We start from the raw sequence: 26,493 nt of genomic DNA on the forward strand, positions 1-26,493 counted from the left end.
GATTTGACATCAATCATGATCTTCATTCCTATAGCTTTCTTTGCTGTCTTCTTGCATTGTGTAATTATTATCTTGATTACACAGAATCCAAGCAACACCAACATGATCAGGGCTCCAAGGAATTTGAACATATTTTCCATCCATTGTGAGATCAAGAAAAGAGTGACCCAAATCATATTCTTACCATGTTGCAGACTGCCTCTTTCTTTTTTTCCTTGAGATTATTTTTTGAGATTTCCTTCCCTCACACAGGCAGCTTCTGATAACTACGGATAGCACGACCATCACAGCTCATGGCAGACAGCATTATCATCTAAATATGGATTGAATATACGATTTATGAAATAAACATCTGAATTCATTAACTAAATCAGGATCATGTGCATATCCCATTACTAATGTTGTGGTCAGAATTGTGTAACATCCAGGAGAATTCAGAGGAATACAAACATAAGACGGTTTAGGAAGTTGGAAATAACATTAATTATAACAAAGCTGAAAGAAAGTCACCCCACTACATAGAACACAATCACCTCTGTTCCAGAAAGCAGTTTACAACAATGAAAAGCCAGAAACGAGAAATAGATTTAACATACAAATGGAGCTACTACCAACAGTTTATTTGTAATCTAACACAGTGACGTATTGGCTGAAGAGTAATATTCTTTTAATCAGTAACTTTATTGACTCAGTTGGATAAGGTTTACATTTGACATGCCAGCTTATCCAGGATTATTTTCATTTGGTAAACCATTTGTGTCCTCTATTCCTTCTTAAAATTCAGAGGGAAGAGCTATAATATAACACTTTCATGTTAGCCAAAAAGGTGCCTTTAAATTTCAAAATGTGCATGAGCTTTATTGCCTTACAGCTCAGCGAACACTTCTATTCCATTTACCCTTTCTAATCTATTGACAAAGGTCCTTTCTTTAAATGCATTTCCAAACCATTTCATGGATTACTTGACATATTCTCCATGCCCTTCACACCAAAACAATTTCTTACAAAGTAGCTCTTTAACAGTGGACATGCATCATCCCTTATGCAATGGTACCTCAATTTGCATCCTAGGGCAGGAAGCGATCTACTAATCGTCCATGCTCCAATTGAGATTGGCAATAGTGTAAGGTACTACATGGGATCCTTAGGAGAATTGGAGACTGAAGTGTTGAAGAATTTGCTGCAAAGGTGTAAACGTTGCAGCGTTCAGCCAGCAGGGTGTCCCAGATGTGGCATGCATGTGTTGGAAACCGACTTCCCATTGATGAGTATTGCCTTTTCACAGATGTTGTAAAGTTGAAAGTAAAATTATGTCACTGGGATGAGCATATCCATGGAGCCGAGTGGGTAAATGCAGGAAGGCTGGCACCCATGTGCTACTTATTTTAATGAGAGTATTTGCCAATTCTTGTGGAATAAATGCAGTCAAAACACAGTTCTTCTGTAAGGATGGTATTAAGAGCTGCCTTCTTTAAAAATAAAATGCATTGTTCATGCACAGGTTTATGGGTTGTAACAGCAGGTGGGCATTACAACTTAACAGCATCCAGCAAAATGAAGGAAAGGGAAACCAGAAAAAATAGGTCTTCAGCAAGCACCCGAAGGTCACGTGCAATCTTAGGCAGAGAGCATTCCAGATATAGGGAGCTTTAATCTAATAGGTTACGCCACCCGGCTACCTTCTGAAACTTGAAATCCTCATCTGGAGGGCTAGCAGTAAAGGTACAGGGTGGTCATGGGTGAAAGTGTGGACTGAAGAGGGGGGGGGGGCGGACGCAGGACCTGTGCAATAAAAGGCACAATCAGTTTGACAAAGCACCTTAAACCCAACCTCAGACATCGCAGGAAGCCTGTGCAGATTGCAACGAACCATAGTGATATGGTCAAAATTCAGAATACCTGGTTCGAACTTTGTGTGCCAGCTGAAGTTAGTCACATGTGACAGGGGGCACAGATAAAATGGCATTGCCATAGTCAATGCAAGAGGGAGGTTATTCTGCAACAACTTAATGTGGAAATAAAGATTTGCCAACCACGGCTCAGAGACAAATGAAAGCTCACGGTCACTTTTGGCACCCAGGTATAAGGCATGAGCTCTAAGCTCAGAGGAAGGCCAAGGAACCACACCAAGTGCCTGGTGCAACCCCAACATCCAATATAAAGTTTTGCCCACTGCAGCCGTGAGAAACAATTTATGAGTTCATGGTTATCAGACGGCTCTGAAAATAAAGTGATGCTTTTGCTAAGTTCCCAAAAAAGTGCAAGAGGATCTGAATGTTGTGATTGCAGAATCTGAATCTGTAGGTGATTGTTAGACCAGGGGCAGAACATAAAATGTTAGGTAAAGGGGATAAGGTGGAACGCTGGAGCATGCCACATCCTGTTAACCAAGGGCCGATATCAAATGAGGCATCATAACTGCATATGTTCCAGCCTGGGAGGATTGTACAAAGAAGCAGACTGAGTCCCTGATGCAGGTGTCTCTTAGACTAAGTAGGATCCAATGGTCAAGGTTGTTGAAGGCAACTGAGAGGTCCAGGAGAATACTAAAGGTCTCCCACATTCACTGCCCCAATGTGGTTTCTCATCTGTATATGTTCTCTGGTACCAACAACACAAATGATTATTCATTTACCGATAGGCGGCCTCTTGGCAATTAATTCATAGGGCAGTTTCACCCACTGATTCGAGCGCTCAGTCTAAGCTTTTTCAAAGTGATGGCGCCCATTCATTTGCCTAAGGTTCTCAGGTAAAGTAGTCCTTAGGAGGTGAGCCTCAACAAAGAAGGTACATTCTCCTTTTACAATGTTCCAGAAAGGATGAATTCCAAACAGCAGTGCTTTAACCAATCATAATCTGTCACTATCTGTGTGCCAAAGGAAATTGGGAACAATTGTGTAGGCAGGTCCTTCACAGTTTTAGTCAATATCCAGGACACAGTCCATTGAAGAAGCACCTCCTCCTCTCTGAAGCTTCAATTGCAGAGGAAATGTCCCCTCCTGCATGTTCTCTCATGGAAGATAATATCTGTGGATGTTTTGCCTGCCACCTAATAAGAGGACTTCCTAGAATGAATCCTTTTTCACATGCAATGCACTCCTAAGGTTTTACACCCGTGTGTGTTCTCTGCTGGCAAATAAGATTTCTCCTAAAAGAGAAGTTCTTCCTACACTCATTACACTTATCAGGGATTCCTCTGTATGTGAGGACTGATGGCAAATAAGACCTCCCTCACTAGTAAAGCATTTTTCCACATTCTGTGCACATGTGTGGGTTCTCACTGGTATGTGTTCTCTGGTGGATAGTAAGACATCTTTTCTGTGTAAACCTTCTCCACAATCAGAGCACTTAAGGTTTCTCACATGAATGTGTTCTCTGGTGGTCAATAAGAGCTCCCTTCTGAGCAAACCCTTTCCCACATTCAGTGCACTCATAAGGTTTCTCACCTGTATGTGTTCTCTGGTGGCGAATAAGATCCCCCTTCCTAACAAACCCTTTCCCACATTCAATGCACTCATGAGGTTTCCCACCTGTATGTCTTCTCTGGTGGTGAATAAGTGGTCCCTTCCAAGCAAACCCTTTCCCACATTCAGTGCACACATGAGGTTTCTCACCTGTATGTGTTCTCTGGTGGCTAGTAAGCGCTTTCTTCTCAGCAAACCCTTTCCCACATTCACTGCACTCATGAGGTTTCTCACCTGTATGTGTTCTCTGGTGGTTAATAAGACCTCCCTTCTGAGCAAACCCTTTCCCACATTCAATGCACTCATAAGGTTTCTCACCTGTATGTATTCTCTGGTGGTCAATAAGAGCTCCCTTCTGAGCAAACCCTTTCCCACATTCAGTGCACACATGAGGTTTCGCACCTGTATGTGTTTGCTGGTGGTAAATAAGACCTCCCTTCTGAACAAACCCTTTCCCACATTCACTGCACTCATGAGGTTTCTCACCTGTATGTGTTCTCTGGTGGTGAATAAGTTGTCCCTTCTGAGCAAACCCTTTCCCACATTCTGTGCACTCATAAGGTTTCTCACCTGTATGTATTCTCTGGTGGTCAATAAGAGCTCCCTTCTGAGCAAACCCTTTCCCACATCCTGTGCACTCATAAGGTTTCTCACCTGTATGTGTTCTCTGGTGGCGAATAAGATCCCCCTTCCTAACAAAACCTTTCCCACATTCAGTGCACACATGAGGTTTCACACCTGTATGTCTTCTCTGGTGGCGAATAAGATCCCCCTTCCTAACAAAACCTTTCCCACATTCAGTGCACACATGAGGTTTCTCACCTGTATGTGTTCTCTGGTGGCTAGTAAGCGCTCTCCTCTCAGCAAACCCTTTCCCACATTCACAGCACTCATAAGGTTTCTCACCTGTATGTATTTTCTGATGGTAAATAAGACCTCCCTTCTGAGCAAACCGTTTCCCACATTCACTGCACTCATGAGGTTTCTCACCTGTATGTGTTCTCTGGTGGCTAGTAAGCGCTCTCCTCTCAGCAAACCCTTTCCCACATTCACAGCACTCATAAGGTTTCTCACCTGTATGTATTTTCTGGTGGTAAATAAGACCTCCCTTCTGAGCAAACCCTTTCCCACATTCACTGCACTCATGAGGTTTCTCACCTGTATGTGTTCTCTGGTGGCTAATAAGCTCTCCCTTCACAGCAAACCCTTTCCCACATTCAGTGCACTCATGAGGTTTCACACCTGTATGTCTTCTCTGATGGTGAATAAGATTCCTCTTCCGAACAAAACCTTTCCCACATTCGGCACACGCATGGGGTTTCTCACCTGTATGTGTTCTCTGGTGTTGAATAAGACCTCCCTTCTGAGCAAACCCTTTTCCACATTCTATGCACACATGGGTTTTCTCAATTGTAATTATTTGCTTGTGGAAAATGAGTGTATCATGCAAATAAGCGTTATTCCCAAATGCAGCATGCTGATTGGGTGTTTCACCTATATTCTCATGTGGGCAATAAGTAAGTTCTTGAAATGGCATAATTTCCCTCATCCTGTGCACGTTTAAGGTTTCTCCCCAGTTTATGATGTCAGGTGCTAAATAAAAGGACCCTTTCCACTGAATCTTGTCCTAGATTCCGGGTAAAGATGAGGTTTCTCATGTGTGGGTCATTTCTGGTGACAAACAGGCATATTCCTCTGACTGAAGGAATTGAAATATTCAGTGCATGGATATGGTTTATCCATTTGCATTTACAGGCTTTTCGCAAAATGCTCTTGACAAACTACCCATACAACCAGAATGGAAATGAAATAGCACAGACACGGGTTCAATCATGAATAACAACAACAACAATGCGTTTCTTACTACACTTCAAACACTGTGGTTTTGATGTTAGATCCCAGGACTGACAGAAAGCACTAGACGTCATCACGAAGAGGTTGCATGGACGGAAGCCACCACGTATCAATCACGTGTCTTAATCTCAGTTCAATTGTGAAAAGGAAAGTGGACCCCAGACCTGCATACTTCCAAGATGTTTGGGAATTGCATATTCTACGAATGACGCTTTGCACTGCGTTAGTCCAGAGAATGGATAAATCACTGTTGCATTTCTGGGGCATCCGTCACCTATTGAAATAAAAGGAGATGCCCAGTATTAGTTTTAACAGGTTCACTATCGCAGGCTTCACAATAAAGAAGACGACTGGTTCTCAGTATTACTTATGTGCATAGGTTAATCATTCACATGGATGTCATCTATTGGGAACAGGCGCCCCGGTGGCAGAGTAGTAGTGCCCTAATGTTAAAATGTAATTTGACAGAGTGACATGCAGCAGGAATAGAACGATGCATTTATATTTAGAACCGTTATCATCCAACTCCAAGAGCATAAGGAGGAAAGTAAAACACGCTGGGTGAACAAACAAAATAAATGGATATTGTAACCATCAGGGTTGTTGTGCATATACGTTATACAATTATAATTCCTCACAAATGACTAAACTAGTAAATGATCTCTCCCCATTCCATTCAGACACATGTTTGTCTATTATGTAATCACTGAGAAGTTCAATACATTTGGGCAAATGTATATTGCCACAAATATATAACCAACACCACTATTGTGGGAAGAAGACTGAGTTGAAAGAAAAAGCACCAGTCACTTACCAGAGTGAGAATGGCAGAGACCATGCAGACACTACAATCTAACATTGACTTTAAACTCAGCTAAACACCAAACACATCCCCACACGATTGACAGAACAAGCAAGCTTGTGTCAGAGACTGATAGAATGATATTTTTGGCAATTATTTATTGAGTGCAGACCTAGCTTCAGGAAGCAACAGAGCACTTTACAATCATAAGGGGAAAACACAATAAGGGAATCAGAGGAAAAAAAAGAAGCAGGAAGCTAATGGGAGGGTGGGCAATTGACAGCAAGTCGGAAGCAGATTGCAGAGTCTCTGGTAGGGTGGGCAGTACAGGATGTGAGGACATAGGTGTTAAGGAGGAGACATTCCTTGAAGAGGAAGGTCCTGAGCTTTTTTCAAACTGTAGAAGTGATGGGGCAAGTATGATGTTCACGGGAGGAGGTTCCAGAGTCTTGGGGCCTAGACAGAGAAGGCCTGTCTTCTGATTCTTTCCTTCCTGCACTGTCATAATTCATTTCTGCACTGTGATGCTGGAAATCAATTGGAGGGACATGGCTTTGTTGTCCTTGTTCTGTAGTCCTTTTTCATGTTATTTTTCTGCCCAGGAGTCCATGTGGGACTCCTGGCAGTGCAGCTCGTCCTCTTTTTGGTTTGGTGTACAGACCATTGGCACCCATGGGTGGTGGTACAACCCAGTAGCCCTAGTGTATGTTTTTGGGCACCTGTGTGTGCCCCACAGAGCAGGGTATGGGCTGGTGGCAGCTCCATGCTGAATTTGACAGGTGCTTCGAGTATCCTCCATTTTGGGATGCCCAGGCCCGGCCATTGGAATTAGTTGATTCCTAATAGAAGACAAGATGGCCCTTGTGGCCTCTTGCTTTCTATTGCCTGTTACGTTGTTTTTCTCAAAGTCCTGGGAAGCCCTGACTCTGTCCCTTCCCCCTGATTGGCTGTTAGGTGGAAGTTCCATATATGGAATTGTGGAGAACTCCAGGCCAGACTGGCTGGAGCCTTCACAGTGACTGTATGTTGTGGATACACACCATGGGTGGGACCTGGGTGAATGGAGTGTGTGACCAATATGCACTTCATTTTATGGGTGTCTGATTTCTGGTATGTAATTCAATGACAGAGAGCCCTGCCCAAAACTGGTATGAATGCAGCGTGGAGTGCTGAATGGCTTGGTACTTGTCCCAATACACATTACTTGTTGCGAGTGTCTGGAGGGAGGAGAATGGCCTGAATGCACTGTGAGCCTGATTGGCGGCCTGGCTACCTGAATCCCCTTCTGAGTGATTGGTTGCCTGAGTGTGACCCATCAGGGTGAATGATATACAGAACAGTATACCTGGGGGCCTTTTACAGCTAGAAATCGTTCAGAAACTGAAGTTGATACTTGATGCCTAACCTTGAAGCCCACTGGAAGAAGAAGAATTGCTGCTGCTGTCCTTCGCTAATCTGAAAGCTGCTGTCCCTTCAAAGAACTGATCCAAGAGAAGACCTGGCTAGGAGACCTCTTCCCGAGGTACAAGGGACCATTGCGCACCAGCTGCTCTTTGCCAAAGCTCCCTGGACGTCAGACCCTCGAAAGGCTGCCGACCGGAGCCTGGAACCACTGCAGAATCACAAAGCGAAGCACCCCGACATTGAAGTCCATCACAGTCGCCGACCGGAGCCGCAGTGATCCTTTGCCCAAGACATTTGATCCAAAGATTCCCTTGCTCATCACCGTCGACCGCTTTTGTCCTGCTGGAGAAAGTCAAGGACGCCGCCGACTGAGGAGGATCCACAGGTGGGTTTCCCCACCACCCGCCGACACCCGACGCCCGTGCTGGGCCAAAGATCTTCATTACCTCTCTGCGGCAATGAACACTCATCGTCGAGGTGCACCGCACGCCTCAGCTTGCAGGACGTTTTCGACCGAATGTCAATGAGCACTGCAAGAACAGAAGCTGCTGCTGCAACAAAAGTGTTTACCCTTTTCTTCACCGACTCTCGACGACCCATGGCTCCTGCCTTAAAGGGAGTGCACTCAAGAAGGGCCCGTTGATGACTCACCGAAGAGCTCTACGAAACCAGGTACTTGGTATAGAACCTTTAGACGGAATCGAGACTATATTAAGCATAATTGGACTGAGCTTGTCAATACGCTTAATTTACAAATTGCCCAGGTGGGGGGATCCTCGTACAGAACTGTCTCTAGGTAGACGGGGGACTTTTGTGCCATTGCTTGATTTAACTTGCCTTCTTTCTGTGTCTATCGTTGATTCATTTTATAATCTGATTCGTATGCTGTTAGGGGCTGTTAGCCATGGATGCATTTTAAAGGAATCGATAGAAAGAGTGGTACCACATAGACCTGTATATATTTGCCATTATTGTATTGCCACAGTACAAAGTGCATTATTGTGCTTGTGTATAGAAGGTGAACCTTATTTATATAAAGACTGACTTTTAACTAACAGTGTGTGGACATTCCTTGGGGCGGGGGGGGCTTGGGGACTCACTGTACTTAATAACCAGCCTGCATCACCTCCTGAGAGCTAAGCCTTGATTGCTTGCCACGTTTTAACACTTACAGAATCTTGGCTGGGGTGCTCTGTGCTTAGACTCTGCCATATAGAGAGCAGGAGTACAGATACCCCCCTCCAGTCTTTACATGCATATTTCCATAATTCTGGTGGATCATATGCCTCCAGAGATGCTGGGTTTCTCAGTGAGGCAACGGGATTTAAAAACAAAAAGGGGTTGCAGTGGGAGCAAGTGAGGCAATGAGAAGAAGTTTATGGGAGAATCCCCAAACTTCCCACTATCGTCCTATTTGCCGCCATATTGTTTGTGGCAATACCCTATTCCCTTGGACTGAAGACAATTGGCCAAAGGGATGTCAATTTTATTTTCCTGTTCAAAATACCACTGGGTAGTTTTCAGGAGTGGGCTGGCAGTTCTGCTTTATTGTTAAGGAGTGGATGCAAATAGTACTATGACTTGCCAGTTTCCTGGTATTGTCCAATCTCCCTTCTTTGAATCGGGATGAGACATCCCAAATTGATGCGTGTACCCTCTCTATCTCCTAATGATTCTTATAAGGTAGTTATTTGCTACCACCTTTACAGTTAAACTGGTGCTTTTTTAGAAAATGTCTAGCTCTTCCTGAGCACAGAAGCTGTTCATTACTCCAACCTGCTAATTCTTGGAGATTTCAATATCTGGTGTGACACCCTCTATAATCCAGACTGTGTTAAACCTAATGAAATTCTACAGTCTCATGACCTCCTGCTACTTACAGCCTCAACTTCCCACAAATATGCCCATTGTTTGCACTTAGTAATGTTCAGAGGTAAAACTATATCTCATCAGGATAATACACCAGTCTGATGGTCCGACAATTACCCTGTAACTATTTCCGTTCAGACAGACCATGTAGGTCCTCATAAAGCGTCTCCAGCCACTGTCACTCGATCACGTAGTAAAAAAAACCAATACAATCACAGGCTCACAATTATCTTCTGGACCGATTCCTTTTCCCCCTGATTTTAACGGTGCAGATTATCTCGCTGATAATAGACCCAAAGACCTTTTCACAGTGATAAAAAAGTTATGTCTCTCCATCTATTTCACTCAACCTCCCTCCTTTGCCCAAATTGACTAATAAATTCAATGAGTTTTTTATGAAGTCAGTTCTATCTGAATGAATATTGATTTTCATCTTGTTAATCCTCAAACCTCTATGTCAAACATTGACTCTGCCTTACCATTTGAATCAATGTCACCCAGTTTCACTTTCACCCCAATTACTTCAGAGGAAATTAGGACACTGTTTTTTAAACAGAAATCGACAAATCACAATTATCACCCAATGCTGGCCTGTCTTGCTAAACAGCATGCAATTTTATTGAGTGATTTTGTTACTACATTTGTTAATGCCTCCTTGGCTCAAGAGTGTGTTCCATCTGACCTTAAAAGATCCCATTAACCCTCTGTTAAAAAAAAAAAACATAATTGGATCATAATCTGCTTTCCATCTACTGACCCATCGCAGGCCCTCTAAGCTACTCGAGAAGATAGTCACAGTACAACTCTGAAACCTTCTTGAAGATCATGGAATTCTTGACAGAAATCAGTCTGGATCGGCCTCATCATGGCACTGAAACTGCTGTTGAGGCTGTCTGGGATGAATTCTTGAGGGCTGCCGACGAAGGGGATCTTAGCATGCTGGTCATGCTTGACTTATCGGCAGCATTTGACAAACTGACCAAGGTGGCTATGGTATCTGAGGAATCACTCAAGTGGTTCATCTCCTTTCTTTCAAATCCAACAAGTTAAAATGGGAACATATTACTCTGATTCATTGCTTGTTTTTTGTGGTGAACCGGAGGTTTCCTCTTTCTTCCCGGTATTATTCATCATTTACGTTCGGCCACTATTACACATTTTCTCACAAATCAATTTAAGTTAACAGTCTTACCCCAAAGACACTCCCGTTGATATCAGGATCAAGAATCCTCCTGAAGCAATTAATCGAGTATTAACTTGCGCCCCAAAGATAAAAAGCTGGATGATAGAAAATAGACTGTAACTAAACTGCTCTAAGACTCAGATTACTGTTTTTGGTTAAAACATTTCAGCAGGTTTACTTTCATTCTTCTGTCCCTTGCCCAGCCCTATTTGAAGTTCCAACCATCTTCTCTGCTAAAGTTAAAAACCTCGGCTGCATCTGGCAACCGAACTTAAATTGTAACCTACATGTTCGCGAAATTGTTAAATCAATCTATTTTCAATTTTAACTCCTGCAGCTAGTTCTGCCCCTTATATCAGAAAAATACAGCCCAGTTGTTGGAACTCTGGTAAATTCTAAACTGGACTACTGTAGCATTCTTACAGACATTTTGGTCAGCTAGATGCACCACCTTCCAATTGCGACCGCCATACTTCCCTAAAGCCTTCCCAAATCTGCGTCTATACCTCCTTTTTTGCAAGATCCTTACTTGGCGTCCAGTACAACAGAGGATCCCTTTTAACTGTGTCCATGGCCTAGCTACCAGCTACCTTGTTTCTAACATTTCTCTTCATTGTCCAACTCGCTCACTTCGATCCGCAAGTCAAAATCTCTTGCAGATCCATTCCTCTCTCTTTCTACACCGCAGAGATAGATGTTTTTACATATGTGATCCGCAGGCCTAGAATCTACTGCCTGCTGATCTTCAGAAAATAAATTCCCCATCACTATTTAGAAAGAAGCTGAAAACGGATCTCTGCTAATAACTCTCCCACTCTGACCACTCAGTCCCGCCTGCTTGCCATGTAATTTGACACATGCGCCTAGATGCAGGTCCTGCCTGGTTCCCTTGTGGATTTCGTGCGTGTGCGTGTGCGTGTGTGCGTGTGTGTGTGTGTGTGTGTGTGTGTGTGTGAAGGGGTGTGTGTGCGTGTGAAAGTGTGTGTGTGTGTTGAAGTGGGTGTGTGTGTTAGAGAGAGAAAGTGTGTGCAAGTGTGTGTGTGACTTGTCTGCACCATCCAGGTCATACCTGCACTTATGGTCAGCTACAACTTCTATCAAGAGTACAGAACATTTCTGTACAACAAGATTGACAAACCAAACCTTGTTTTCTCCTTCCCTGCCCGCCCACCCACCCACCTCTCTCCATATTGGGCCTCACTTAGGACCGCCACATAGGGTAGCCACTCAGCCCAGGTAGCCCCTCCAGCTAAGGGCCTGAGGCAAAGGGCAGCTCCTGCAAAAACAGCTCTTGATGGTGTTTGCTAGTGGAGCCTACTGAGCAGTCATCAAGCACCAACTAATAAGGTAATCATTATCATTAATAAGTTAAGCAAGGTCTGGGCAGGGGGAAAAACCATTACTGCTCCCCATTAAACTGTCCTACCTCTCTTATAACCTAAAAGCTTGCAGTCTGCTGCACATAGCCCATGGTAGTGATAAATCGCATTTAGGCCAATTCTATTAGTCAGCCATATCTGGGCTTCTCTCCCACTTTCCAGGTATCCCAAATCTAGGTATTACTGTTTTGCCAGGTATCCCAGGTCTGGGTGTTGCCGTTACTGTTGTATCCTCAACTTACCCACTTGCTGTGTGTTCCTGATCTAGGTGTTACCGTATGCTGTTTTGTCCGCAAGCTGGCCTTTTCTCCCACTTGCCCACATTTGAAAGTGCATTTTTCACTCTATAGACGAATCTCGAATCTGGGTGTTTTCGCATTTGCTGTTGCGTTTGAAATGTAGGCGTTTTTCCCCCTATCCAGGATTCTCAAACTGGGTGCTTTGCATTGGCTGTTATGTCTGCAATCTAAGCGTTTTCTTCCCTTTATCGAGGAACCTCTAGTCTAGGTGCTCTGCATTTGCTGTTGTGTTTGAAATGTAGGCGTTTTTTCCCCTATCCAGGAATCTAGACATCCTCCCCACCCATACAGCATCATGCTCCCAGCTCTGGGTGCTCCACCCTCTCTGCTGGGTCCAGTTCGAGACTCTCTAGAATCACAGCTGTGCTCCCAGTGAAATAACTGCAGAACTAAGTTTCCGCATTGTAAGGGACCGCAACTTTAGGAGCGCCACTACCACCACAATACTCAAGATGTAAGGGTAGCTAGGGATAGCTAGCAGGAAGGAAAAAAGGCATCCACAAACTGCTAGCGGTCTAAAAAAATCAAGGAATGTAGACTTCACAGACAGCCCAAAGGATAAGGCCACCTAAAGAAAGCACTATCCACCTCTGCCTTAAAATCTCCATTCAACCCAATCTGCTAGCTATCAGACCGTAAGCCCACCCCCCCCCCCCCGGCCTCGACAGAGCTCCCCATGTCCATAACAACAGAAAGCTAAAACCACAGAGAAGCCGAAGCACAACTACAACCCCAACTAAACTCCGGGAACTGTTACTGGTGGGCAAGAGCCACTGTGAACCAAACACAATAACGCAAACTCATTAAGACTTCATAGGACCATAACATGCCAGAACACAGAACGGGACGATGGGAGAGAAAACTAGGAGAAAGAATACATAAAATGGAACCACACCATAGCACCACACCAACAAACAAACAAAGCAATGGAACACACACCCATACGCATGACAGAAAATAGAACAAACTCGAAAAGTAGGCAAAAACCTTTATACCCAACACAATACCTCATGACAAACCACCCACCAGAACAATTTACAACCAGCAACGATTCTAGACACTCGAGCAAGATCCCAGGGTCACACAGAAAACAAGCAGAAACTTCTGGATGTAACAAGAGGCAAAACAACACACTCACTCCATATATCTCCAAAACTGTAGGGCACCAACAACAACATACAGAAGAGGAACCGGAAGAAGTTAGGAATCCAATACGAGACCTAGCGGATCTACTCAATGACAAAAAACACACCTCACATCCTGAGAGTAACGAGAAAACTCGCCAACAAGACCACCATAAGACAAAACCAAGAACAAAACAAAGCACTGTTAAAAAAAATACACTGCAATCTAATTAATGCAAGATCAATGTCCAAATATGCTACAGAGATCTTCGATGTACTCTACGACGGTGGAATAGACATCCCATTCATCACAGAAACCTGGTTCGATGACAACTACAAAGTCACACTACAGTTATTTACCTGACAACTTCAAATGCACACAGGCAAACAGAAAAGGAAAAAGAGGAGGACTTTGAATAGCCTACAAAGAACACCTGAAAATAAAAACAGATGAGCCGTTGAACATCAGAAACTGTGATTCTCTCGTCCGCGCCCAACCCCCCCCCCACACCCCCCTCCCCGACAGCAAACACAACATAGACCTCTTCATAGAACCGTCAAATATGATCAGCTGAATGAAGCGTTGGAGGCAGGGAGACTACCAGAGGTCCTCAGAGAGGCCATTATTATCCCACTTCTCAAGCCCAATAAGCCTAGCACGGATTGCGGATCATATAGACTGCTATCCAGTTAAACCACAATATCAAGATCCTTACAGCTGTGCTGGCAAACAGACTGAGACAAGTCATAGGCAAACTCATACATCCAGACCAGACCGGATGCATACCACATAGAAGCATATCCGATAATTTTAGGAGGCTCCACCGCATCATAGAACAAACAGAAGGGGATACGCAAGAAGTGGCCATTGACTCACTATACGCAGTGAAGGCATTTGACTCAGTCAGGCGGCCATGGCTGATGGCGGCCTTGAAGGAATACTGAATAGCACCCGTGTACCTGAAATGGGTAGAATTGTTGTATTGCTCCCCGCTGGCCAGAGTCAAGACAGGGGCGATTATTTCGGACAAATGGAAGCTTGGCAAGGGCACCAGACAGGGATGCCCTTGGTCCCTGATGCTGTACATCTTCGCATTAGAACCCCTGGCGATATACCTCAGACAACAATACTAAACAGCGGGAATTCATACTAAGGTGGGTCCGCACCTTATTTCACTGTATGCTGATGACATACTGCTACACCTAAGATACCCAGAGAAAATCCTGCAATATGTCTTGGAAGTGATGGAGCGATTTGCGTCGCTCTCCGAGATAGCAGTAAACCCCATGAAGTCAGTGTTGCAGATACCCTGGAAGACTAGTACCTTCAGGTACTTGGGTGTGGATATTTATCATAGGTGGAAGATGAACATACACACAACACAGAGAGGGCAGTGGCTAATTTGGGTAAGAGCATGAGATTCTGGGCAAAGCTCCCCCTGGCCATGTTAGGGAGGGTGGCGCTGTTGAAGATGGTAGCACTACCCAGGCTGCTACACTTCTTTGTGAACATCCCCTATATGATACCTAAGCGACTCTTTGGGAAAATACAGAGCTTATGCAGAGGTTTCATATGGCATAATACTAGATACAGGATAGCATTATGGAAACTGCAGACACGTACGATAGAGGGGTTATAAAATTGCCGAACTTATAGATCTACCACCTGGCTAGCCAATTACAGTATGTGGCTAAATGGCTGACAGACGATCCCACAGCTGAGTCTAGACTGCTACGGTCTGAATGTGCCCTGTTTTTCCTGAAAGAGATGATATGGGTGCCAAAGTCAGAACCAAGTGGGCGATTGAGGTTACTGGAACTGGGATGGGGGTATGGTGCAAGGCTTGTCGGGCCATGGAAAACCCGACTCCATGTTCCCCGCAGATGCCGCTAGTGGCACTATTGGGGGTGGATGAACTATGAAAGACGATTTCGCAAACACTGGGAACCGGTGGGCATCGTAACACTGGGAGACCTGTGGCAAGAGGGGAAGGTCATAGAACTTGATGTGCTGATAGACGAAACCGGACTACACCCGGGTGGTACGGCGGGTGAGAGAACTATGGCCAGGAACGGCGCTTGAAGAGAAACCCGATGAAGCCATAGAAACAATCTATGACATCTCAGAGGAGGGACACAAAGTCTCCCGAATTTATGAAGTTTTGATTTCCAGGGTGGGCAAGGAGGTAACAGTTGAGACGGGACTGGGAGGAAGAAGTGGGAGCACCCATGCATGATGGACTATGGGAGAAGGCCCAGGGACATCACAAAAAAAGTGTCCAGGAATGCAAGGTTGCAGCAGATCCAATTATACGTAACTCACAGGGCATATATGACCCCCCCCCCACCCAGAGGATCACCAGATTCAAGAGTTCAGTAACACAAACATGCCCTAAATTTGAGGAGGAGAATGCCGGGATGGTACACATGTTCTGGGCGTGCCTGGAGATAGCGAAATTATGGGGAGAAATCGCCCACCGATTGACTGAGAAAGGAATGAAGTTGGATGTGGAATTAGTGTGGGCATGTATGGTGGGGGGCTTCTCAAGACCTCGCAACCTGAGACACGCCAGTAAATATAAGGACCTGGCTTACATACTAGCCAAGAGTAGAATAGCAATGGGCTGGAAAGCGAGCCAAAGGCCCAAAAGAGAGGTGTGGTGGCATGATCTCCAGAAATGGGCAGAGGCGGAAACAGCAGTATGGTATGAAGCAACTAGTAAGGGGGAAGAGGAAGAAACAAACTCTGATGGCCTGGAGACACCTAGTGGCCTCACTGTATGGGTCTACCCAAGGCTGGCCAAATGAACAAGACTCCTCTGGGGAGGCAGAGGAATAGGAACCGCTAAAAGACACTAAAGTGGAGGGCGTGGGAGAGTAAAGCTCGAGTTAAGGGGGGAGGGTAAAGGGAAAGCATTGGCCAATTTATGTTAGGATGTTTGATGCTTGATAATTAAGACATGCACTGTTGGAGTGTTTTTTTTCTGTTATCATTGAAAATAATAAAAACTGTTTTAAAAAAAAATACGATCAACTGATAATCCTCTGGGATTTCAACATATGGTTAGAAGAAGAAAACACAAACTCACAACAATACTAATCAAGCATCTCGAGACAATGAATCTATGCCAGATGGAAGCGACACATCCACACAGCAGGACACACTCTTGATAAAATCTTTGCCAACAAATAATCTGATCTCAACTGCGCCACAAAAACAAATACTATGCAGGGACCACCTCATCATACCGTTCATGATGAAACTACCAGCTAAAGCCCCCAAACAGCCCCAAAAGCTACCTGCCACCTGGAGAAAAAACTGGTATACCACCAAAAGCAGCAACTTGAAGGCAAGTCACTTTTTACGCACATTCCAGAATAAAGTCAACACGCTAGTGACAAATAGGCCAGGAGATAGCATTGCAAGCATAATAAGGTTTAATTGTACAGAATACAAATATCAGCAAAGGACTCTGCTGCTCAAGAGCACTCAGACTTGCCCGGCTACAAACAAGGGCTTAAAAGCCCAGAAAACATCCTTACATACATTACTAATTGGTGCCACTGATTGGAGGCACCCTACACAGGGGCCTGTTCCATGCCAGACTGCAATTGGTTGGTTCTTTCCCATCAGTCAGGATCCACATTGGTCAGCTGGGCTCAACCTCGCGGTGAAGGTCAGGGCACACATATACTACATTGTTTCCTTCTAAACTAAACATGCTAAGTCTGGTTATTATATCATTGTGGCGGGACCCTGGCCAGCACAGGAAATGGTGCCAGGTGGCAGGGAGGATAAAATACAGTCACGATGACCCACAAATTCATGGCTTCGTTGATACTGCAGTTCCTGCACTCAAGGTCTCCACCCAGGCGTTTGATCTTTAATGTATCCCTCCCTGTACCTCGTGTTACAAGAGATGCGTTTTCATGCTTGACGATATATAGCCGCACATGCTTAGATATTCTGTGAACCCTTGATTTGTGTTGGAACAGGGGGGTGATATGCTTATCGGGGAAGGCAAATGTGTGGTGGATGGGTCAGTGGTGTGGTGCTGGCTCTGGACTGGCTGGGTGGGGGTTGGGGACCTACTAGAGGTTTAGTGGATATGAATGGTTAGTGGAGATGAGTTGGCGCAGTGCAGTGCCTACGTTCTCAGGATCTGGCCTTCTCACTCTAGCCCAGTTTCCTATTGCACAGACATGCCTCTCTCTCTCTTTCAGCAGTCCCCACCTTCTCGTTCAGACTCTGGTCCTCCCTTCTATCCAGATCCGAGACTCCACCTCCTGTCAACCGCACCTGCTGATAAGCCTTTTACAAAGTTCTATGTCACTGTTTGTTTTGCCTATTCATTAGGGTTTCTCATAGCCAAACTCATCGTCTTGCAGGGGATACACCCCAACCATGACAAAGCCTTTCTACCTGCGGTCTGCAGTTCCTAACTAGCGCAGGTTAGCTCACGTATTTCTTTGATATCATTTTGTCTGAAATAAATACTCCTCTGATGCCTGTATGGCTTTATCTGCAGGTATTGAACGCCTGCTGAGTTATCATTGGTGTGTCCTTGTGCAGTTCCAACTCATCTGAGGCCTACAACTGGTGTTCCTCTTCTGGTTAATCGCATTCTTTGGGTGTTTTTTTCCTACTGCTCAAGGAAACGTATTATCTTGAAGAATTCTACGGCTAAACCACATGGTTAAGAGCTGCTGGATTCTGACACTCCACGTTGAGAGCGATTGGTAGAAGAGATTTCAGGGGCATTCCAATGGCGTGCCCTGTGTAAGGATTGACTTGTATATGTCTGGTAGGCAGGGGTTGATTGGGGAGCCTGCTTTGTTGAAAAGTTTCACCAGATTGACAAATCTCTCTCCTAATATTTGGGTGAAGCTTTGCAGCTTGTTCTGTGGTTCCAGGGTAGGTAGATGTTGGTGCACGGTCTGGCAATTGATCTACTTTGTATGATCTGGTGTATGTCAGTGATTTTATTTTTAAAGTAGTCTGCGAGATCATCACATAGTTTTTGTGAAGGTACCCTTGTGTTGTTGCATCCAAGTGGATTTCTCATCTCATTTACAATGTTGAATAGTTCTTTCTGGATGTTGGTGCTTGTGTGACTCAATTGTCATAGTATTTCATTTTGGCTTTGAGAGTTTCCTTTTTGTATGCTCAGATTTGTTTTTGATAGTTTATTCTTCTTGCCTGGTCGTAGTTTTCCTCCATTCTAGTTCAAGTTTCCGTTTTTATTTTCATTGTATTGAGATGGGGTGTAAAGCAGCTTGCCACTGTTTTCTTTTGTGATGGGATGAAGAATTTTTCGGGGAGATTATACCTATTGTTTCGGCGATCCATTTCTGGATTAGGTCTGGTTTTTCGTCTAGGTCAGTTCCGTCCGGGGTTGCAGTAGATGGTTGTCTGGATGCCAGTTCTTTTAAGTTTGCTGGGATGGAAATGAGCCTATCCCACCCATCCAAGTGTGTTCAGGTGAACATATGAAGTGATTTAGTGTAGAAGGGGGTAGTAATCCGCACTATTAAGCACCATGAAGAGGCACTGTACTGCCTAGAGTGGATGGGTGGCACTAAAACAAAATAGCACACAACAAAATGTTTGTATTAGGCCCAAAAAACAGTAGGAGCTTGCATAACCCAGCTCACTAATCCCAATCTCATTACACAGAATGGATCCGCACAGCCCCGTTCCCACGGAAGTTCACTTCCCCCTCGTCCCTCCAGTGTTGCGAATATTTAGTACTTTCCAAAGGAATTCGCTTTGCAAGAGTGTGAGACAACACCAGGCTCTGCACTGCGCCAATGCATCTCCACTAAACTGCCAGTAGGGACGTAAGCAGGGTCGAATGGGTGCAGGCAACTTGGTAGGTCATGGAGAGGCAAAAGCAGTCTGAAGATCGTTAGCCGAGGTTGGCAACTTGCGGGCAAGAACAAAAACAGACGAGGGAATTCCTAAGCAATCCAGAACAAAAACGTAGGGGAGGTCAGAATACAGGGAAGCGAGGTAGAACAAAAGGTAGCAAAACAGCTCAAGCAGAAGCGCCACCCCCAAATCTGAAACGGCTTAAGAGCACAGTGGTCACGTAACACAGTTACGTGTCACGTGACCACATGCTCGAAGAGACCGCCACAGTTTCCATGGTAACTGGCAGCGTTCCAATAATCAGGTTCGTCCCGTGAGGTAAACCCGATGCAAAATGGGTAGGAGCGGTGCCAGGAGAGGCTCGAGGTGGTACGCCGAGTCATGGCATTACCAGGCTGACATTTCCTAATTCTTGTGGCAGTCTGACATGGACGCTTAGCAGTACTAGAGTTCTGTTTCCTTACAGGAGAGTACAGCAGGCTTTCAAATCTATGTATATGAAACCACTAAAAGATACAACGGGCGATGTGGACAACCTGTCTACAGACCAATATCAAACATTCCCTATCCCGACAAACTACTAGAGACCTAGGTCTATGACCAGACACTGGAACACGTAAAGAAGCCACCAACTATTGGACAAGGCAGAAGTCGGCTTCAGACCCATGAGAGGGACAGAGACGACACTTCTCTCTATCTAGGATGACCTAAAGACGAACGCAGATTCCAACACAAACTCAGCACTGATGCTACTCGACCTCTCCACAGCATTGGACACAGTCAGCCACAACATCCTCATCAAGAGACTGGAAGAAATAGGGATCATCGACACAGTGCTGCTCTGGATTAAATCTTTCCTATCTGAAAGAACAGAAACAGTATGGATAAAACAATTCAAATCCCTGCCGCAGGGCACCAACTGTGGAGTACTCCACAAGGATCCTCCCTATTGCTACTCCTCTTCAACATCTACACAGCTCCACTAATAAACCTCATCAAAAGACACAGCTTCACCTGCTACAACCATGCAAAGGACACCCAAATCATCTACAAAATCGAAAATGTACAAGAGGACAATACAACGCTAATAGACTGTCTCAAAGAACTCTACGAATGGATGAACACAAACAGCCTCAAAGTCAACCTGGGAAAGATGGAAATCATGAATATATCCAAAAACCAATGAAGCAAACAATACACCCAATGGCCCACAGAACTAGGAACAGCGCCCACACCATCCACAATTGTCAAAACCTTGGAATCCTAATGAACAATGAGCCAGCCTAGAAACACAATAAACACGATAATCAAGAAATGCTTCTTCTACCTGCACACAATCAAAAAAGATTCCACCATTCCTCTTCTTCACGCACAAAACACTGGCCTTCATCTCCCTCATCATATCCAGGATAGACTATGCCAGTCTATACCTCAGAATGCCAGACTATCTACTGAAGAAACTGCAACATTCGCAGAATGCAGCGGCCAGACTTCCCCTCAAACTCTCACGAAGGGACCACGTCACTTCAGCACTAAAGATGCTACATTGGCTGCCAGTCAAAAATGAATTACATTCAAAACAATGTGCATAATACACAGAGCAATCCACGGCCAAGCGGCAGAATTCTTACAAAAGAAAATCGCCATTTACCAGCCGACCAGACCTCTCCAATCCAGCGACAATATCCATATGGAACCTAAACCATACACGAGGAAAAAACGTGGTGGATCAGCATTCTCTTGCAGAGCCACTAAAATATGCAAGTCCCTCCCGAGAGAAATACGAACCATCTAAAATTCAACAAACTCCTCAAAACCTGCCTCCTCAGTTCACAACTGGACAAAAAAATACAAAAAAAAAAACAATGAGCAACAACCTCACCACAAGGAATTTATGTAATTTATAATACACCCAAACCCTTGGGTGTCGCGGTGTAGTTACAGACATGTTTGCATTTCATTCAATGCATGAAACAATGGGAACAGTATAAATAGTTACAGTTTACAACCATGAGGTAGAACAAGAGTGCAATATACCAGTATGAACAAGATAGAAGAATACACAATTTACACTATATATATTTGCAGAGAGAGTTCCTGGTGCAAGGGTACGATAGATTCACAGAATGGAGAGTGGCGACCATGGCAGCGGTGGTTGGTAAGCTAATATTTATTAAATAACCATGTTTTTATGGATTTCTTGAAGAGGTGATGTGAAGGCTCCAGTCTAGATTGTAACAAAGTGTGTTCCAGAATTTGGGTGCCATCACTGGAAAACTGCTTCCCCCTGCTCTAGAAAATTTGAAGCGTGGTGTGGACAGGAGTGTTTGTTTGCTGGACCTAAGTGTTCTTGAGGTCTTACATGGTGATACAGTATTGTTGAGGTAGCTGGGTGCTTTTTTTTGCTAGGAATTTGTGGGTGACACAAAGTGTTTTGTAAATTATATGATATGATACGATATGGCATTTATAACGTGCCTATACACAAGTGTTTCAAGGCGCGACGAGGCAAGGGGGGGGAACAGAGGGAGGACAGAGACAGCGATCCTACTAGGCCAGGTGACATTGAGATCGCGCAAGTGGAGGGGGGGGGAAGGGAAACGGTGCAGGGTGACAGGGGAGGGGACAGTGCAGTACATAGCATAACAGTAAGATAAATAAAGACAATAAATAAAGTGCGGCCAGCTGGTGGCAAGTACACGGGTAAGTGCAGACATCAGGTGTCAAGTACTAGTAGGGGCTGAGGGGATACAGAAACAGTCCCTGAGCGCAAGGCTTGCCAGGGGGGCAGTGCAGGTGTGCAACTGGCAGGGAGGGGACCTGGGCCCGAGATCAGAGGGTAGCCAGGTAACCAGTACAGTTTCAGCCAGGAGGTCAGCATGGGAGAGGAGGAGAGAAAGCAGAGGCAAAGAGGAAGGTCTTGAGGTGCTTCCGGAACCGATTCTGGCTTTTATAAGTAGCCAGTGGGCTTCTCTCCCGATGCTGGAACTGTGGCCTGATGATTTTTTGAGTCCAAGGGCTGCACGCAGCGCTTTATTTTGAAACAGTTGTAGTCTAGTGAGGTTGGCATTAGAGGTGCCTAACATGAGTATGTTGCAATAGTCTAGCTTTGGTAGGATGAGAGCTCTCGCTAGTGTGGTACAGTTCTTGGGCGTGAACAATTTTCTACCTAGTGCAATTATTTAAGCAGTTTAGGAGGTGGCTGAGGATAGGGCATTCACTTGTTTGACCACCGAGGTTGGCATCTAGTTCTACACCCGACGTTTTGACCTGTTTTAGTACGGGATGGAGGTGCCATCAATATTGATGGCTGAATAGTCAGAGAGTAAGGATTTGATTTTGGCTGGGGAGCCCACAATGAGTATCTCTGTTTTCTCCTCGTTAAGGCAGAGACTGTTGATTGCCATCCAATTTTGAATTACGGCATAGATTTTATTGATCGTGATGGTGTCAAGGTCATAGTCGCCCGTAATGGGGATAAGAATCTGGGTGTCATCTGCAAAGTTTGTGTAGATAAACATCTAGGGCAGCGAATAGGAGCTTCGTGTAAGCGTTGTATAGCGTTGGTGAGAGGCAGGAACCTTGTGGAACACCTTGTGGTACATGGTATAGGGCCTGCTGCTTCCTTGCCAATAGCAACTTAGGAGGTTCGCTCCGCGAGCAACGATTTAATTCAAGAAGTGGCTACTTGTGAGAATTGGAAGTCATGGGCTAGGGTGTCACATATTTTGTCAAGTTCGAATTCTGCAGCAGGATACATACTTTTCCAGCATCTCTTATGGCATCCATCTGGATTTTTAAGTCCAAGAGTGCCGTTTCGGTGCTGTGGTTGGGCCTAAATCCAGATTGCCTGGCTCCGAGAAGATGATTTTGTTCAAGGTGGGATTGGATTTGTGAATAGGCCATTTAGTTATAGGGTGATCATTTGTAGGGACTGTGGCATCCAATGATGTTTTTTTAAGGAGATACCAGCGGGAACAGTATTGGTACTAAGAGGCGTTGACGAATTTGGTGATAATCAGAGTTAGCGTGGGGGCACAAAGTTTAACTAGGTGTGCTGGGAAGCTATCTCCTTTACAATTTGGTGGTTTAAGGAATGAACACACAAATGGCAAGACAGGTGACTAGGCCAGAACACAACATAGTGCAGGGAAGCAGAGAGACCTCCGAATTAGAGGGAGTCCCAGGTGCACCCGTTCTCATATAGGGCCCCACCGGAAACTAAGTCACACCACAGACAGAGGGCATTAGAATGGAAGGAGAAATAGTGGCGACCGGACAAATAAACCACAGGGCCCAGGGAGCTCAAGCGCACAGAGAAGAGCCCCCCCTCGCCCTGCAAGTGGGACAGGAAGATGATGGTGGCTGCACACCAGCATGTGCCAGGTGATAAGTAGACATCACAGGAGGGGTGGAGGCAGTATCACCACTAAATAGCACTGCTAACAACTCTCAGCAGAAAATAAGAGCGAGACCCCCAACACAGCACAATGCATGCCACTGGCAGGGATATGTCCACCTGTGGCAAAAACGGACGGGGTAGGATAAAATATCACCAGTAACCAAGCCCACTAAAAGAAACTCATCCATCTGTTTACACCGCTTAGACTCAACCATACCGGTACAGCACAAAAAACTGCATGCACTTCACTATACAGTAACAACGAAACAAACCACACGCACAAAACAACGGACTGAACATTCGCACCAACGCTCCGCGAACAGTGTAAACTGAACTGAAGCTGCCAACAGCAGATCATAGTTCTCTTGTGCTTTTTCCCCACTCACCTCCTAACGTATCTTACCCTCTTGCTTTTCAGATCCGCCAGGGGACCACTCAGGAGGTGATAGTGTGCGGTATAAAGATCCTTTAACATAACATAACTTGTGAGGGCTAAACAAGTGTGTAGTGTTTGATAGGTTCCCGCTACCCAACATTGGTGAGATTCACTTTGTCTGCTGGTGCAAATGTCTTTGGCACACTTGATTTGCCCATCATCAGGTTGTCTTACATCCAGAATGGTGAGATTATATCACCTTTGCCACTCATGTAGGTACTTTCAGATTTAGATGCATGCCATTTGGGTTGGTGTCAGTAGCAGCGTATTTCCAGCTTGTCATGCATGCGATATTAGGGAAGTGTGAGAAATCTGAAGGTGTTCTCTAACCTACTCCCAAGGGATCTTCCATCCAGGTGGCCAGGGAAGGTCCATCGCTTTTGGATCCCCGACCCTAGGGATTGAAAAGCGAGGAAGGATCACCTGAGTGGAGGGTCTCTGGGATTGGAGAGAGGATGGTAATGGTAATGTTTAATTTGTATAGCGCTTATACACAAGGAAAGTGTTTCAAAGTGCTCAAGGTGGGAGGGAACAAGGGGAAAAAAACAGAGTCCTTGAAATTCTGAGACGATGGCATATAATACATTTAACAGTAGAGGTAACAGCAAATATGTCCGACGACAATTTTGCATCTTTTCCAAGTGCCTTAGGGCATCACCATGCAGGGAGGGAAGACAGGGGGAAACATGAAACATTAGCAACATTTGGATTTGCGCAAGCGCACAGACGGTTACAACCGCGGGGGGGGAGAGGAGACAATGGGGATGCGGGGGTGGGGGGGTACAAGTGCACCCAGTCGGTAGTGATTGGGTAAGCACAGAGAGATGCCACTCTCTTGGGTCATTGACCAAGTGCAGTAATGATGAGGTGAAGGACCGGAGGCAAAGTGCGGGAGGACTGGCGGGGGTGCCAGGGACCTGCGAGACTCTGCGGTACACCAGGAGGCCAGTCAGCATCTAGTACGGAGAAGGAAGGTGGGAAGGAATAGAGCAGAGAGATAGGTTAGCAGGGTAGAGGAAGAGAGAAGAAAGAGGAGAAGAGGAATGCCTTAGGTAGAATAGTGTCTTTCACGCTTCTTCTTGGGCTCCTATAGCTTTGTCATCAACTTATTAAGTTACAGTTAGGTTATATGGACATAAAATACTGGCAACGCATCACCCAGGCAGGGTTAACTGCCTGAATGTGGAATATTCCTGTAAACATTCACACATCAACATTCCACATTGTTAGGAAAGATTTCAAATTGTAGGTAATTTTCCTTCCATGTGGCAACCCCTAAACTTTTAGCTGTTTTACACTCTGATCTAGACTTTGCCAGAGAAGCACGGCCTCCTGCCATACTCCTCTGGGCTTTCGCTCCATTCTTACGGGGATACCGACATGCCCTTAAGACAGTCAGTACCAGGAAACGTTTTCCGTAGTTCTTTCGCTCGTGTTGCAGCTTTCACGCAACATGGCACAAGAGAGCCATGTAAGCAAATTACTGCTCTCTTGGGTCTCTAGTCCTTTTTGGGCCCTAGATACTCTCCTGGATTGTTCGGTGCAAGTGAATCACGGACGGGATTGGTGGCAGCGATCGTTTCTCTTATGTTTGAACCCTTTCTTGCCCTGTAAATCTGCGCTCCCGTGTTTGGCTCAAATAGGTGGTCTGGCTTCCAAGATGGCCATGACAAAAGGTTCTTGGTCCTGTCCGCCTTGCCCCTTCACCTTCCCCAGGTCGAGCCGACCCGGGCCTTCCTTATTACTTTCCCGCGAAACACAGATGCTTTCGCGGGCTTCTGCATGCCCGGTGTGAGCCTCCAGGATGTGGGCTGGGATGCCTGGTCCCAATACACATCCTGGGTGCCAGAGAATCTAGTGTGTCTTGAATGCCTGAGACCACCGTGGTCCGTGATAGGTCCACGTATGGTGCAAGTGTTTTATGAGCAGATCTCCTATTGGGTCCTCTCCGTTTTGGCGCGAAGGGAAACCTGGATAAGAGGAGGCTGAAAACACCACTACCATGTCGATATCCTGAGTTCTCACGAACAAGGGGATACAGGAGTCAAGTATCCTGCAACCACGAGGCTGGACCGAGGAATCGCTGGTGACCCGCTGAAGGACTACTCCTCTGCACTGCTGTCGCTTGTGAAACCCTTTCTACCTCTGATCGAACGAGAAGGCCTGTACTGGTACTTCGACCTTTGGAATAGTGGGAACAACTATTCTCGGCATCTTCACCATCTCCTGCACGTAAGCCTTCGGAAGTGTCTCTGGGCCAACCAGTTGACTGACCAGCCTAACCAGGAGTCTTGCTCTGTAACCGCCGTCAGGTTACTGCTGTATCCAGAGTCCCTGACACACTCACACGATTCGTACACTTGGCGTTCCCAGGTCTGAATTGAGTAGTGTACATTGGGCTGTAA

The 26,493-nt window shown here is 45.3% G+C and overlaps 1 protein-coding gene across 1 annotated transcript in view; it reads right to left on the bottom strand.

Annotated features, from left to right (window-relative positions):
- Positions 1 to 582: 582 nt before the first annotated feature.
- Positions 583 to 26,493, bottom strand: part of LOC138498125 (zinc finger protein 84-like) — an 85,210-nt gene continuing 59,299 nt past the window's right edge. The window contains exon 3 of the mRNA XM_069621988.1: positions 583 to 5,592. Coding sequence (XP_069478089.1) covers positions 3,349 to 5,013 — 1,665 coding nt within the window. The 5' untranslated portion in view covers positions 5,014 to 5,592 and the 3' untranslated portion in view covers positions 583 to 3,348. The remainder of the gene's footprint in view (positions 5,593 to 26,493) is intronic.

The sequence above is a fragment of the Ambystoma mexicanum genome, chromosome 5q, assembly GCF_040938575.1.
Source record: "Ambystoma mexicanum isolate Mex_15411 chromosome 5q, UKY_AmexF1_1, whole genome shotgun sequence".
NCBI lineage: Eukaryota > Metazoa > Chordata > Amphibia > Caudata > Ambystomatidae > Ambystoma > Ambystoma mexicanum.